At 41.0% G+C, this 17526-nt stretch overlaps 1 protein-coding gene across 1 annotated transcript in view; it reads left to right on the top strand.

Annotated features, from left to right (window-relative positions):
* Positions 1-15539, top strand: part of SLC1A1 (solute carrier family 1 member 1) — a 385327-nt gene extending 369788 nt beyond the window's left edge. Inside the window, exon 12 of the mRNA XM_078675713.1 lies at positions 5367-15539. Coding sequence (XP_078531839.1) covers positions 5367-5616 — 250 coding nt within the window. The 3' untranslated portion in view covers positions 5617-15539. The remainder of the gene's footprint in view (positions 1-5366) is intronic.
* The last annotated feature ends 1987 nt before the right edge of the window (positions 15540-17526 follow it).

The following is a 17526-nucleotide window of genomic DNA, read 5'->3' as shown; positions in this document are numbered from 1 at the left end:
AGTGCAAGTTGCTCCAGAAAGGGCCTGTCACTCCATCCATTCCCTTCATGAAGTCATACTGTTTAAATATCAGCGAGTTTGGTGCCTCTGTGAGAGGTAGGTCTCGGTCTGTATTTACTTGTAGCACCCGTGTCTAATGATTCCCTCCCCCACCCCCCGCCCACCGTACCGCCAGCGGGGTGAGGGTTGAGAGGTGCTGCCCGAGGTTTGTAACAGCTGCTCTTAGGGCCAGTTTAGCATTTGTAACCTGGAGCAGGAACTGAAAGCAACTGTGACAGGCCACAGCATCACCCTTCTCACTCCTTAACCCATCGTCTACGTGAGACACTTACATCACTGGCCACATAGAAATGGCATTAATTTTACCTACAAGAGGCTAGTGGCACATTTGCTTTCAACCAGCGCACTCTGACATGAAAATGAAAAATAAAATAATCACCAGCGTTTTATAAAGAGATTGTATTTTCACTCCCAACCTTTAGAATTAATTAACCCATGTTAGAACTCTGGAATTTTGGACGCTTCATTGAAGACAGCTGGGCAGATGGCGAATAATGGCAGGTATAGGCCTTCTGCTCCTGTGTTATAATATTTCTCTTGCTGTTAACCCTTTATTTACTTAAAATATTCTGCCCCATTGGGTGGCATTTTATACCGGCTTTATAATAGTATCATGTGATGATGGAGAGTAAAGTCAGCAGAGTTGCCTGACCATAGACATTCATTTTGGGCCATCAGTCTCCCAGGGTTAGCCGAGGTGAGCAGCCAGGGAAGAGTTCAGTGCTGGTCCACTTGACGCCTTGGCCTGTGTGAGCCACATTCATCTATCAATAGTGTCTTACCTTCTGACAGTCCTTATGTTATTTTGAGCGTTATTGTGAGCATCGGGAGTCTAGTATTTAAATCAAACCAATGCTGTGATAGGTTATATATTATGTGATGGGCCAAAAACATTTAACCCTGCTAATGTTTTTAATTTTTTTAATCATAAAGCCGAAATTACCCTTTCACAAAAATATAAATGCTTTACAGGCACTTGATGCTTTTAGTGTACCTATAAAGAAATAGTGTTCGTTTACTTTTTTTTATAGTTATTGTTTTACAGCTGCAATGTGTATTTGTAAAATGTCGATTTTAAAAAGACATTGAACTTTGGATTCAGCTCAACACAAACAATTCTTCTGTAAATATGTCGGTGATAAGGTCTGAGAACTGTAGATCCACTCTACCTCTGTAAACTTTTAACAACATCCTCCCCCTCTCCAAAATAAGGGCGAAACCTGGTAGATAGTTAACACAGCTACAGCAGTAGCGTTGAGAATGAGTTACAAAGTAATCTGATCTGTTCAATTCTGCGCATATGGAATTAAACAGTGGCGAGTGGTGAATTTTAAAAGTGGTGGGGTGTTAATACATCCCTCTAAACACACCAAGCAAGTTTGTGAGCTTGACTTTGTATGGGAGTTTGAAGGGGTTCTCCCTCAAGAAAATTTTGAAAAAATAGGCCAAATAGAGAACAATTTCTTCATTACCTTCCTAAGGGGTATTCGGGTGGTCAACCTCCCCAATGAAAAGTTCAAATAATTGTGGCAAAAAAGTATATTTTTCAGCACATTTCCCCCAAAATTTCCTACATGGCCTAAGTCAGCATGTGATGTATAGCATCGTGATGTTTTGCTTCTTCTTTGTAGCACATGAAGGGTTGGATTTGCAACTTTCTTCTACTGCCTTATCATTTCTCAAATGTATAACAACCAAGATTTCAGTGGGGAGTAAACTTTAATTTAGTGCTGAATGTCATTGTAACATACCTGCACATAATACTAACCGCGCCTAAACTACTAATCATTTTATTCAAACAGAAGGCAGGTCTCTGACAGGCCTGGGTGCGAAGGGGCCAGAGGTCAGAGGACTCGAAGCTGAGGTGATGTGTGACAGGTTTTGCTATGAGAGCACACTTCCCCCGCTAAGTTGCCAAGAACTACCAGAGAGGCCTGCGGCGTACTTGGTCTGAGCGAGGGGTGCATTAGGCGGTGACGGCTACTGCGGTGCACTTGCGCCTAGCGCATGTGTTCGTGCTTCTCCCATAGAGGCTGCTATTGTGTGGAATCAGGATTTTGCAGTGCTTGGGCCAGATCTCACTTTTCCACACTATTTTATGCTCAGCACTCAGTGTTACTGGTGGTGCCTTCAGTGGTCCCCGGGATAAACTCCACTTCTATTCATGCCACCTCTTTGTCGCCAAGGAGTCATGCGATAGTTGGTGGTGATCTGTGGCTGGGGAAGGTTTGGGTCTTGGGTGACCCTGTAGTTCTGGCCCGAAACAGTGTGGGTTTTAGTCTTCCAGGCGGCGCATTGTTGGCCCTTGCCATTTAGCCTTGGTTATGTTGTAGCACTGTACTTCTTTCAGAGCTTTTGGATTTCGGTACAACACTTATCAATATGGGCTAACACTACAGCGCTTGGTCACCTCCTACGAGGTCCCTAGAAGATGTGGAGGCTCTAAGTGCCTAATTTATGAGGCCCTACTGACACTTTTCACTACAGAATGTCACTTTTTTGGCATTCCGGTGGCGCAATGTGCCACAGCATATTTACAATGCCAATATCTTAGGCTGCTAGGTTAATAATAATGGCATCTCCAGTGCTCTTGAGAGTCCTGAGTGAGGCCGCTCCCTCCAATCCTGGCACTTCTCTCATGCTGTGAGAACAGCGCCAGTATTGGGTAGTGTAGTTTTCTGGGTCCAGAGCTTCAAGAAGACACCCGAGGGAGGAGGACATTATGCTGCAAGCCAGGAAGCTAAGTCTGTTTTATTTATTATTACTTTTCTTTGTGCCCCCTGCCTCACCACCCTCGGTCTATGCCAGCAGCTACTGCAGACCACCACAGATTGATAGGCTAAGCACTACAGTGATGCAAGATCCACTGCAGAAACCTTTGAAATGAAATAAATATTGAAGTTTGAACAATTTTCGGTAAATGCAGAGTGCAAAATGGCTGTGGGATTGAGACCCAAAGTGTAACCCCTCTTGGAGGGCAAACTTTTTCCATAATTAAAAGCAGCAAAAATAAGGATTGCACTTAGAAGAGTGCTTTACCTTAAATATGTAGGGGGAGATTTTCAAAGAAGTCACGCTATGCAGCGCAGCAGCCAAATATGCTGTGCTGCGATGAATGACAGGGAGGGAGCAGGAGAGCACCATATCTACAGAGGCTCCCTCCTCCGTTCTCCCTAGTGCCGGCGCTGATTTCAGCTGCTGTGCGCCAGACACCTTAGCGCCATAGTTCTAAGGTGTGTGCCTGAGTTTAGCATAGGTGCTGTACAGGAAGGGTACCATTCCTGTACAAAATATTATGCTAGACAAGTTCAAACACTTCTCCCAATTCGTATGTGTGTTGCCCAGGGCAGCATGCATGCAAAGTAGGCAAAAAAGTAGAAATTAAAACATTTCTCGTCTTAACGTCTCCTTTCAGATGGCATCAACTTTTGGTACTGAACCTATTCTACAATTGTTTGTAGATAGTTTTTTTAATCAAAAGGCATGGGTGATTGCATGGGAACGCCCTTATACCACCCAGGTAGCGCCCCCCTTGGCGCTAAGCAACCCAAAACTAAGCTTCGCACTGCTTTGCGTTACATGTAGGGTACTTTCCAATGCAAAACAAGCTGTGCGCTGGAAAGTAAATTATTAAAAAAACATTTTGTGCTTGTTAACCCAGAGCAAAATATTTGATAATCTGACCATGAGTTGCTTACCTTACGTTTACCTAAAAATGCCCTGCCTTGTAAATCTACCAAAAACTTTCTTTTTTTAACTTGCCTACCATGTTTATAAATACAGTTGTGTGAAAAATGTTGTAATTCCGTTGTAGGCAGACACAGATCACTACATAAATCTTTGAAATTGCACTAACCTATTTCTGCCCAGATTAAAACAAGACGGATGGCAGCCCGTATGAGGCAAACCACAAACTACCTGGTTCATGCGGTTCTCACTGGATCATATTTTTCTAGCCTTAGAGATCCACATGAACTGCACTACACACCCGAAACCGGCTATTTTTTCAGATTTACCAGCATAGCAGATTTGTGTAGTTTTCATTGCCCAATTTCACTTAGCAAGAGGTTTAACAAAGAGCTGATTCCACCTGTTTCGCAATTCGTTTACAATTTTCACCCATCTGCTTATAAATCTTCTAAAAAAGATGTACAAAAAGCAGAAAATATGATATAAATTGACCAAAGTGCTCTCTAAATTTCATTTGTATGACTTCAGCGTTGCAGGGTGTAAAGATAATACTTCCTTCAGCCGATTCCCTCCTAAATAATATTGCAAATACACAGGAAGGAATGCAAGACTTACTCTTTTTTTGTGTTTGTAGGCAATTCTAAGTCCACCTTCGAGATATCTCAGTCTCACAAACTTATTTGAATACCTCGATGTTTACCAGAGCTCCCAAAGAGAATCCATGAGCTGTAATGTAATAACATAGGATAATGTTTATTTGTTTTATTTATGTATTCTTTTTCCTAACAGTAGCACTTATTGTAGGCCGCTTCAGATTTCTTTCCATTGAAGACTGGGCTTGGGGGGTTTAAAGGGGATATGAAGTCACAGCTAGCACAGTAATAACATCTACTGTCAACACATCACTGAGATGGGGTCAGTCAGCTGCAATGAACTTCACATCACAGATCTAGCGTAACAGGTACATTTTTGGGGATTTCCTGAATCTCAGAAAATAGCCTTCAGCCCTAAAGGCGACAAGAAAGAAACTCGGGTGCCCTCCCTTGAGGAAGGAGGTGCAGATTCAGGCTTCCATATTGGATGATATGATAATGATAGAAATATATTTTTATTTGAATTGTTCAACTGCAGTAACATTAACAAGTCCCAGACTATTTGTACAAGGAGGCCCATGAAGAGCCATTAGCAAGCCTTTTTTAACCTAAGAGCCAGACTCACATCTTCAGAGACACTTCTGGTGCAATAAGTGCTGTAAGGTTTCTTGGCCTGCCAATGATCACCTACTTGAATGTTGTGGTATATATGTGATACCTCATGTTGGAGCTGGCACCATGCAGACATTGAAGAGATTGAAAACTGACCCATTCAGAGCCCTCAGGTGATGCCAGTGGAGGACCATTAAGACTGATGAGATTAGAGGCTGCATGAAGACAACCTGCTTCAAGGGCACCAGGTGCTTTCACTGCAGAGTGTTTTTACTACAAAAATATTATTTTATTTCATTCTCTCACACTAATTCACCTCACAGATTATGTCATGGTTTTCTTCTAAATACATAGTTTTTTTTATATTTCAAAGTTGTGATTTTGATTCCTAAATGCTCTTTTGTTCTGCAGTGACCGCTTCAGGACAATGGTGAATGTTCTTGGAGATGCGTTTGGTACAGGGATTGTCGAGAAGCTATCCAAAAAGGAGCTGGAGCAGATGGACACCACCTCCGAAGTCAACATCGCAAACCCTTTCGCCATCGAACCAATAATGCTTGAGAATGAAGAGGACGGAGACACCAAGAAATCATATGTTAACGGAGGCTTTGCCATCGATAAGTCAGATGCGATATCCTTCACCCAGACATCGCAGTTCTGACAACTTGCTGGTTCGGAGCAGGAAACAACATTATCATGATATGCAAGATCTGTTAGCAGCTGAAGGAATGATTCAAAAGCTGATGCCGACTTCATTGTGTTGAATACACAAATGGCTAATTTTTATTTCAATTTTTGGAACAACAGTTTTCGCACCGTGTGGGCAGGGTTATTGAAAATGAAAAGCTGTGAGATACGTAATTTCTTTTATGAAGTGACACTCCTAAATGAGATTTCAAAATCTGCATGCTCATAGCCTGGACATTACCAATCAGGTCAGCGGAGCGTGTTGTTCGCTAGCTGGCCAGACACATATAAAAGTGTTTGAGCATCTCTTTATACTGTGCCAATTTGCTCAAGTCATTGATCGTACATTTACTATGTGTTTTGCGGACAGCAACATTTTAAACTGCTCCAGATATGTGCCAAATTTTTACTTTCTACTGAAAAAAGAATCATGCCTTGTAACCGTAAAAAAGGGATTGACTAGTGTTTACCATTGTGATAGATGCCGGTCCGAGCTCCCAGAGTAAAACTCTGTTGGAGGGTTTCTTCGCCATGATGCCCTACAAGAACCAGTTACCACTGAAAGTAATGGAAGCTCTTTGTCTACATTGATCTACTGTGGATGCTTAGTGTTCAAAGATGTTTGCCGGCTTCTAGGCAGAGCATCTTTTAGTGATGATAGGCATGCCTATTTGTTCTCTGATTTCAGACAAAGGCCTTGAAAACATGCAAAGATGTAACTAATATAGTTCGACCTGTAGATCTTTTCTGCATGGAAAGATGTATACACTGTGCAGGAGACATATTTATTGTGAATGATAATGAACTGGTCCAGGGCTTGGGCGCTAGACGAATGATTGCTATGGGATGGTATCTCTTCTTGGAACATTCGTGCACTTTCACATCACTCACTCACAACCGAGGTTCTAGAAATTGCCCTGATACTGTTGATCATGGGTGCCAGGCCTCTCTCCATGGAACCTCAAACACCATCCCTACTAAAGCACTTAGTCATGTCCCTGACTTCACTGTATGCTTCTCCTTAGACCACTCCTCTTCAGAATGAGAATTTTGTTTTGCACTTGCACCTACCAACCAGGCTTGGAAATATCTACATGAAATTTGCACATATTTTTCTGTAAATTATTAATGTTTCTATTGAGTGTGAAGTCGTCAGTCTTAAGCACCCATGTACCCACAATATGTGAAAGATACTGCATGAAAGTGTAGAGTCATAATTCGAGTGCATCTCTCCTGTGGTTACAAAAATAATGAATCTCTTGTGATTCAAAAGCGAAAGTGCCAAAGATAAACAGAACCAATATCAAAAAGAACCAGTTTTGGATTTGTTTACTAAGAGCATCTTATATAAATTTAGGTGTTGAAAACTGAATTTTAATTATACGTTTACAAATCAAGACTAATCATGCACTGTGATTCAAATACTCATCTATTTCTGTGCTGATGATAAAGGAATGTGCAAATTGTGTTAATCTTTTGCCAGCAGGGGCCAGTATCCCAAGGATAGGCTTACTGCCTCCCGTTTGCTATCTCATGAACCATTTCAGAGCTGATCATTAACTTTTTATCTGCTCTATTGCTTCTTATCCTATTTCTTTTTATTGTGTTCCCATTGTCACATGTTTGCCTGCCAAATCTTCTTTAACCATATTGTTTCTCAATGTGTAGTTTACCAATGGTTGCAACTATAATGGATTAACACGATTGGTCTGTTAAGTCTGATGCACCTGCGGATTGAGTACTAGCATCACAAACGCACACTGAAGCAATTTACTGTAAATGAACTATGTGAGACATACATAACAGAAGTAAGCATACTTGGATCCACCAAGCTGATGGATTTTGGTAGTGAGCCAAGTATCAGCTATACAGATTCACATGATTAATGTATATGTTATGCTTACTGCTAATTCTGTAGCTACCTTCCTTTTATGCATAATTCAGAGCATAATGAGTGTGAAGGGAAAGTCCTCCTGCAAGGAGCTCTGGGTTGCGCAACAGTACAGGCTCTCCTGGTCCTCCCTACCATCGTTGACACTGTTGAAGCATACTCTACTGCTAGAGGTATTAGAACAGGAAATTGGGGTTAGTGCAAATGCATAGGTCTCTTTCGTAAAAAGTATTTATCAGGCGAATATTCTATTTGCCCGGCCACATACCATCTCACTGTGGGTTAGAATGGTTTGCCTGCTCTCCGCTTCTAATTGCGATCTAACACAGCCAATGAATAATGTCTTCAATGCACGTCCAGGAGATTTACAGATGCCATTTAGCTGGTGGAGAAGTTTGAGGAGGAAAGAGGGGACAGTATCCATGACTGGTTATCAGAAAAAACTGACTGGAAGTTGATAAACAAATTTGCCCTCATTGGCAACAAATTGTGGCACTGGCAGTTTGGTTAGCAATTCCCTGGCCTCTGTCTTTACATGTTCTTGGATAGTGAGACTAGTTTAAACTGCAGTTTTAGAAGTTAGGAACGTGGGGGCCTGATTTAGAGTTTAGCGGATAGGTTACTCTGTCGCACATGCAACAAAGTACTCTGCCTGCCAAATTCCTGGTCCACCCTCCCTATTTTGAGTCGGATGGACCATCAGTATTCCTTCGACAGAGCCCGTTCATCTACTCCATCTACAGAATGTTTCCTCCGACAGACAAACGGAATAGAGGTCATCAGGGAACTTAATTTATTTTGCCCACCTTAATTAGGGTCTATGGTGTGAAAGGTTTTTCTTTTCTGTCCGTCCATCACTGCCTGGCAGTAAGGGACAGGAAAAAAATAATGCCTCTCGCCCCACACACACACATCCTGAGAGAAAACTCCAGGGTGTGGGGGCCATTAGTTTTTTGTTTTTCTAAAACAAACTCTCACTTTGGGAGTTTGTTTTAAAAATACTTAAAAACTGTTAAAGGTTTAGTGGTGCCAACTGTCAGACCTTTCATACATTGACAGGAACCACCTTGACTTCGGTTCTCGTCACTGTACAGAGCTGTTTACAGGGTTTATGAGATGAAAGTCTGCAACTTCCAACTTATTTTGACAACACTCCTCGTGCGACTCCACCCCCAAAAGGTTTTTCTAAGACAGAAGTCAATAAGAACTTCAGAGTGCTACTAACCTGCCCTTCAATTAGCTGCAAAGAAGGTCAATGAAACTCCACTTTAGTTGGAAGAAAATCACGTACATTTTGAAACCTTGCAAGACAGGGGGGTGCAATGGAATATAGGTGCAGTATACCAAATGTTTATATGCGTATCTGTACTAGTGCTCATAGTTTTATGCACTCAACAAAATAGTACTAATGTTGTGCCAGTAAACTGTCAGGGACAGCAGGGATAAAAGATAACTGAAAAAAACTGAAATCAGTTCATTCCGAATCAAGTACACGGTGCCTGGTATGAGCACAAAATACTTTTTTCAAGTTAAAAGGCCATTCAAAACTCTTTCCCTCTTATTCTTTGGAGGAAAGTCCTAAAGGGTGAGAGATTTCTCTTACTGACATAACGTGGTTTAATCAGTTCAACCTGAATTAAAGTATAATTTTTCATATAATCAATTAAATGGTTTAATGTGCAGTTGAGGCATCAAGCGCAATATTAACTGGATTGACTAATATACTAATTATCTGAATGTCATTATTGCCATGCAGTTTTGGTCAGTCAGAACATTTGTCCTTTTTGTTTGCATTAGTCGACTGTTACAGAAGTGAGTGCAAAATTACCAGACAACAGTACACAATTGTCGGGTAAGGATGAATTTAAAATAATCTGGCCCTCGTCTTTTAAGTACAGAGCCCGGTAGTCCCTTCTTTAATACCAAAAAGCAGCCCTTGAATGGCAAACTGTATCTAGTTGCATTTGAAAGGGGCTGTTCTGTTGTTAAAGTAGCAAAGGCATAAGTAGTGGATGGTAGTACGACAACTTGAAACGCCATGTTCTTAGAGTTCTGAAAGGGTTGTATGTCAAAATATTAAGGTCATCGATATAAACCTGCAATTATATCTGCTCTAGAATATCGCCTATCATATCATCAAGGAAAGCATAGATGTGGAAGTATGGAATTGTTTTATTGACTCTACATCAGCTTCCATGATAAAGTGTTGATATTGTGAGGCTAATGTAAGTGCAGGTTAACCCCTTGTCTGCTAAACCTTTTCCCCCTAGAATGCTAAACCCTTTTTTGGCTATTAGGGTTAGTTCATGCTTAGGCCTCTGTAACTTTATTTCCACATAAGGTAGTCAAGCCAAATTTGTGTACTTTTTTCAAACATCCTGGGGATTCTAAAGGTACCCATAGTATGTGGATTCTCCTGGTAGAGACTGAGAAAATGGGCAAATACAGCAAAAAAAATGTGTGGGGGGGGATAGGAAAGAAGTGCTCCACAAAAAAGTATCTATTTGATTTCCTAAAAATGCTACCAACAAAATGTTTGCTGTGTTTAAGTCACCATCTTCTCTGCTTTTAGGAACATGCAGAGCTGAATCAGAAAACCTATGTTTTTAATACAGCTTTGGCACTTCTCAAAGCGGTAGCCCATTTTTCCTAATTTGTTTGCTTTCAATCTGCTTCCAATTTGTTGTGGAAACCAGGGTGAAAGTCATGGTTGATGCCGGAAAGCCACATATTTCTGACAAGTAGACAGAATTCTGAATTCAGCAAGTGGTCATTTGTGTAGATCCCTCAAGGTTTTCCCAAAGAAACTAACCCACACAAGTGAGGCACCATTTCTATCAGAAGAAATGTGGTAACACTGAGTGGTAGGAAATTTGTGGATCCCTGCAGATTTCAGTGTTTTCACACACAGCAATGTGATAAAAATATGTGCTTTTAGTGTACGTTTGAGGTTTGCAAGGGCTTCTGGGTAAGTAAACCTTGTGGGATCCATATGAGACACTTCACCCTGGAGTCCCCCAGTGCCAAGTTTACAGAAATATCTGGGGTTGGTAGGTTTTCCCTACATACAATGTACTGAAAAATGGCCGATCTGCCCCCAGACAGGGATGGGGCGGGGAAAACAGCCATAAACTATGCTAAAATATTTGGGGAGCAACTCTTACTGAAGGGTCTGCTCACCAACATGCGACAAAATAAATCCTTGGTGTCTGGTGGTTTTCTGCCCCACTGGGGGTCAGTGGCTTAAAAAAAGGCTGATCTGTGTGGGGGGAAACACTCTAAACATGTGCCAATATATTTAACTGGTGACCCTTGACCAAGGGCGACCCCCCGAAATGCATCAAAATAAATCCCTGGTGTCTAGTGGTTTTCTGCCCCCTTTGGGGGCTTGCCGCCCTAAGAAATGGCCGATCTGCCCTTGGGAGGTGGAAAACTGCCAAAACCTGTGTTAATATATTTGGGGAGTGACTCTTGCCCAAGGGGCTGCTTCCAGACAAGTAACTATATAAATCCCTGGTGTCTAGTGGTGTTCTGTCCCCTTTGAGGCAGATTAGCCTAAACAACGGGTAAACTGCCCCCGGTGTGGGGGGTTTGAGGGGGCGGCAGCAAACAACCAATATATGGGCCCTCAAAAATGGGGAGCGATCTTAGCCCAATGGGCCACTCCCCACGCCAAAAGGCATTCCTGGTGTCTAGTTGGTGCATTCCTGCTGTGCGGTCACAGTCCCACCTGGTATCCCACAGCAGGAATGCATTGAAGAGAGACAGCGGGGGAAAGGGGAAAATCTTCTCTTTCTCCCAATGTCTCTCTTCCCCACTGGATACCCCAACAGCTGAGGACTTACCCTTAGTGCAGCAGCCACATCTCTTGATGACGGTGTGCTGTGTGTGTGCCAACGTCATCATATAACCAGGGGGTGTGGGTGTTGCCACCCCAGTGAAATCGAGTGTTGAGTGTGGTCCGTGGGGGGAGCGCCAGCGCTTCCCTGGCAGGTGGGTGCTAGGACATGCATCCAGCACATCCTTAGCACCCATGCGGTTAATACAAAAACTTTTGGTTGAACACCTGTGAAAGAGAGGTCATTTGATGCTAGTGTCCTTGAAACCTCAAAAGATGTTTTATTGACATTTAAATTATTCCTCAGTGTGCTTGTCTATCAATTATTTTAATAATGGTTACACCCTTAAATAACAGATTTAATTTTGGCCAAATATTGCTTCTAAACATATGCATAGCATAGACGTCATTCAGAAGAGCAGCGATGAGTATTTTATCAATCTTTGTTTGCTAAGTTTCAACTTCTCTAAAGCCAAATTGTGTGATTCTGCGTAAAAGCTCCTCTTTATTTGAATTCTTTTTGCATCTTTTGTTTCTAATACGGAATACACTTTGTGCAACAGGTTCACAAGTTAGGTGAAGCATTGATCAGCAACTGAACAACTATAGTGCAACACATCATACTGTAAGTGGTAGAGTCTCTTCGCTATTTATCTGAATCTAGGAAGGCTTCTTTTGCCTTGTTGTGATGGTTGAGATAGCTATGAAATTATTCTTGTCTCACTGTGATTGTGGATGGGGAATGTGCCTCTTCTCCACATCACCCACAGGAGATAGGATGTTACTTATAATTGTAAACATGTGTGAAGGTGTTGGTCAATTTTTACACTCTGGGGCCATTACAGAATTCTAATGTTTTTTTTAAATATGCCCAATATGACAATTTTCATCCTTCATCTTAAAATCATAGGATTTCAAAGTTCAAAAGCAATATCTCATTTTCATCTCATGGAGCCCAATGGTAATTTAAGCAGAATATCAGTCTATAGGGACCGGCTAAACAGCAAACATTACCTTGAAATTATATCAAAGTTCCCAACAGAGTATTGCTTTGGGTGATCTAACTGTAAAATTCTGTTTCATGCATCAGGTTCTTCAACAAACATTTTTAGATATAACTAACTAATTCACGACCAGAAGTTACAGGATTTTAGTCCAACTTCATTAAACTGGCATATTGTGAGGGGAGGGAGTCATTTCCTTCACACAAGTTTTGATTGTGCGATTATGTGTTTATGCATCGATTCAAGCTCTGATGTTATTATGACTAGCACTTACCAAGCCTTGTTCTGTCTGGGGCGAAAAGTGATTATAGATATAGTAAAACCAGAAGTTGCAGGAGCAGTTGATAATGCACGCAGAAAGGTTGTATGTCAGAATATCGTATAGAGAAATATTGTTTGCCATAATTAGGTATCCTAATGTTGATTACAAAATATGGTCTCATTAAAGTAGATTTTCTATTATCTACAATGGGGAAGTATTTTTGGAGAGTATATGTAACATTAATACTTGGTAAAGCACTGCTGTTACACTGAGGATGTCCTGGCACATTCAAGAATTGCAGATATAAATAATGTTCGCTTATGAAGCAGAAAAGATACAAACATGAAGAGAGTTACCTTATGGATTTCCAAACTCCCTGATGGTTGGGATAAAGTCTGAGAGGGGTATGAACAGTGTTCCATTGCTCCGTCACCTGCATTGAAAAGGAACAACTAGCCTGACTTTCTCTTCTACAGTACAGGAATGTCAGCTTAGAAGCAGAAGCCGTTTAAAAGTCTAGTGGGAATATAGTATGCAAAAGTTTATAAATATAATTAGGCTCCAATTATTAGAATTCATGATGAGTGAGACAGGTAGCTTTAACAGCAATTCTCTTCATAATGGGAAGGGAGTGTAGCTGACCCCTAAAAGCTAAGACATGAGAGCATCCTAGCTGCTCAAAGATAGCACGTACGTGATGGTCTGATATAGAGCCTTGTGAGATCAAAAGGGTAGAAAAGGGAAAGCATTCTGAAACATCTTTAAAAATGAAAGCATGAGGAAGAAACTCTGTTAACTTGTGATCTTGAAGTTTGAATATTATCAGGAAAAAACCTAGGTTTTAGAACATTGCCACCAGAAAAGGATGAGAATTTAAGTCAGAAGGGCACCAGTTGTCTGACCAGCTCTCACTTGAATGGTCTAGAACAAGTATCTTAGCCTTATCCATACTCATTTTGAGAGCACTATTTCACATTCAGGATGCGACTTCTGAAAGACATATTTTTAATCATTCGTCAGCACCATCAAGGAGGTGGTTAAAGACAAAGGAGTTGAGTGTCATCCAGATGGATCATTAAGACTTAAAGACTGAATTACCTAATCAACCTATTTATGTCAGATAATATTCTGACAACGATATTCTGGTACCTCAATATGTAAAATGTAGGGCAGTATCAAATTAATTGTTAAAAATGGTAAAAACCGAGAGCTTGCTGCCCAAGACTAGTTGCTCTTTGATGGAACATCAGTGCAATGAGAACAGGCTATTAATGGACACTGCATAACCGCACTAGAAATTTCAGAGACGTGGAGTTGGTCACCTCATTCCTAAAATACTACTGTGTGCCCAAACCCGGCTTGCAGAAAATGTCAATGTTCTGCAATGTCTGTATTAGGTGTTCTCTGGGAGCTACATGATCAGAGCAGCAAAATAACCAGGAAATATTGGGCAAAACGATGGCGGCACAGGAACATAGGTAACACTCTGGATACCTGCAGATGTAATAAGCAAAACAAGTGGGAATACCATATTTTCAATGACAGTCCAACTAAAAACCTATATAGCACAATGACCATACTACTAGAGAGAGTAGCATACTACAAGATGTCCTAAGGAGAACATAACAGTGAGTGCAAAGAATAGCAAATCAACTTACAATGCAATAAAATCTTCAGCATGGACTTGGATTTACTACAATATCAGGGGTACCAAAAGTAAGTAATACATAATCCCACCCAGCAGAATTCACTTGAATGTTGAAGTATTAAGACTAAACCACACAAAATGTGCCAAAATATTTATCTAGTTTCATGTTAATGATGTGCCAAATATTGATGTGCCTGACCAGATTAAGGTAATTCTCCCTTTGACCCTTGTGAAGTTTTATATGTCAACATCTTTGAAATCCTCTTTCAATGACGGGAGTGGAACACTAAAACAGTGACCTGGATTGGAAGTAAAACATACATGGCTCTCTGAGATGAGAAAAGGACATTTCTGTGAATAAACAACCCACACGAATCTGAATGCAGTTACAGGATAGTATCAATTCTTCTAACTGACTATGCTTAGCAACTAGGGTATGGGAAGGTTGACAGCCACTGTGTACTATGAACTTTAACCTGTAGGTGTGGGCATGTCTAGATATTTTCCGAGTTAGCTAGGGCGGAATTACACAAATACCTTCAAATTGCTCTGTATATCGCTTTTTTGCCTACCTATGATGGTTTGATCAGCCAATCAAAGTGAAATGTTATCTTTAGAAGTTCACCTGCACAAGTTATAATAAAATCTGATAGTGATGCATACAACCTGTGTTGATGTAAAAGTCGTTTTTAACTTCCACAGATTTTTCAATTACTAATTTTCTTCCACTGCTGCCAGTAGGCCACGCCCGCTCTTTGATACATTGCCACCCATAGAGGTTTATTTCCACAAGACAACTTTCAAAGGGACATTTTTTTAGAATGAATGATATAAGTATTTAAACCATCGCTTTGAACCATTTGTGTCTGAAAAGTGCACTCAATTATCATGCTTTGTGTAACATATAAGCACTTAAATCATCACGTTGAAACAATAAATTTTTAGAATATACGCATGCATAAGACTTTTATGGTTTAAAGCAATGATGAACGCATACACTGTCTGAAGGCAGACTAGAGTGGACCATAGAATTTGTGCAGAGGCTTATCGAGAACTGTCTGAAAATGCTGCATGGACATATAACAATAAATCGATGTATGAGATCATCCCTGTATCAAAATGCAAAACATGTATAAAGAATAATGAGAAAGTGCCAGTTTTCATAATTTTCTCTAGATAATCCAGAAAATAAAAATTACTTTTTTGCATTGTTTTTTTGTGAGTATGTTTACAATAAAATTCAACATTACATGTGTTCCCTGTGCAGCATTTATTTAATAAACATCAAGTACATTTAGCAGGCTGTACAACTATTTATTCATAAAATGGGTGACATACAGGTTTCTTTCACATTTCTTCAGAATGGATGAACATGTCTTGAATTTATAACTTCACTCCCTCAGTCTCAGCATTGTATTGTCTGCCTGTACCTGGGAGGAACACCCATCGATAAATCTATGTGAAAATAATGGCAAAATGTTGAGGTAATAACAGCAAGTTTCCAAGTGGGAGCTCTAAAAAGGACGACAAGGGGGAAAACTACTAGAGACAGACTTTTAACTGAAAGCCCACCCTAGAATGTAAATCTCACAAATCGATTTCCACATTGTTTTTGCCCAGGTAGCAAGGAATAAATGTACACCCGCACTTGGAACAGCCTGATTTATTCGACCCCCTCTGCTTCTACTAGTCTGAAGTAATTGCTGAATTGGTGACAAATGAGACTTTGCACCATAGAAACTTGAAAAGTGCCGGTGGGTATATGTCATCACTGCCATAATGAACTGGGATAGAATAGAGGTAGAGCACAGGTGGTGTCAGAGAAACTAGCAAGGATGGACCTACTCAAAAGCGCCAGTCCAAGTCCAATGCTCACCTTGGCTTACAGATGCATTTGGCGCAGGCGTGAATGCCGAACACCGTAAGTAACAGGCAAAGTCAACTAGAGAAGGGCCAGGGAGCCCCAGAACAGAAGGTGGGGATGTGCAGAAGTTAAATTCTGTGTCAGGGCTCGTGCCCCTGCCCATTCCAAGAAACACTATAAAAGCAAATGAGCAATGAAAACTTCCCCAGCCTGCTTGAACAAATCCCCCACCTACCCAGCACCACTAGGATGTTTAACAGTACATGATTGGTTGCAAGCACCCAATACCCAAGCTCTGGCCCTGCTCACCATAACTGTGGAACAAAGAGCCTCTGGTAATTGGAGAAAAACACACATCTAATTCTGCGTTAATAGTCTCCGGGGATATCTGGAAGTGTGGTTGCCCTAACTAGAACAACACAAAACGAAGCAAATAAGGTTCCCCTCCATATGCAGTCACATACAATATTCCCATGAAATTGCCATGTGCCTGTGAAGAGAAAATGCTCCATACCTCATGAATGACTGGTACAACAACCAACATCTGTAGTGTGGGCTGATCAAAATGTGAACCACACTTGCAACTACTAATGCCCGTGGTAGCTGACCTATTACTCCTCTCTTTGAACTTATTGAATAAGCTCTGAGAAACAGTTCAAACTGTATGTAGCCAGGAATAATGGACATGTATGGTCGTTGATCTGTGTATGGGGTAACAAAAACTCCCTGCTCCTTTGTGCATGGTTTCCTGGAGGTGTGTTACTCTCTGTATCTATGAGTGTGTACCTTGCATGTGTCTGTGTGCATCAAATATGCAAGTGACAACCCTATTAACTGTTTCAATGCTTATTTATTCTGCACTGTTTTGCCTATGCCCCCCCCACTGCTACAAGTAATTGGGCAGGAGGTTTCCCATTAGGTATTAATTGAGAACCTTTTAGTTTTCCTCTTGTCCCAGTCGACCCAGTAGTCAGTGGAGTCGTCCAGCAGCCCCTCTGATCCCCAGTCCTAGTTTCCATTAAGGATTAAGGTCACAGTGAGAATTGTTTAGTAGGGGTCGGTTCCCTCTTATTAAAGAACCCGTCTTTGATAAGAGGGGTTCTGAACGCTGCGTATCATTACAGAATTTCAGTTTCTCCAGGTTAAGTTCAATAAGACTGTAGTATTTTCAGTGTTGTTCCGGCGTAAATTCCCACTCAGGATGATGGAAAATGATTTTCTGTGATCCTGTTCGGTCACGGGTAGCTGACCAAGCAGAGTTAAAAGTTGGAGGCTGTGAGTGTGGGTGGGAAGGGTAAATCAGTTCAAAATACTGCAATTCTTAAATTGCAGTTATATTGATAACCTATTGTTCAGACAATTCCAAACATAGCATGT

Source organism: Lissotriton helveticus, chromosome 2_1 (assembly GCF_964261635.1).
Source record: "Lissotriton helveticus chromosome 2_1, aLisHel1.1, whole genome shotgun sequence".
Taxonomy (NCBI): domain Eukaryota; kingdom Metazoa; phylum Chordata; class Amphibia; order Caudata; family Salamandridae; genus Lissotriton; species Lissotriton helveticus.
This window is presented reverse-complemented; position numbering and strand designations above follow the sequence as displayed.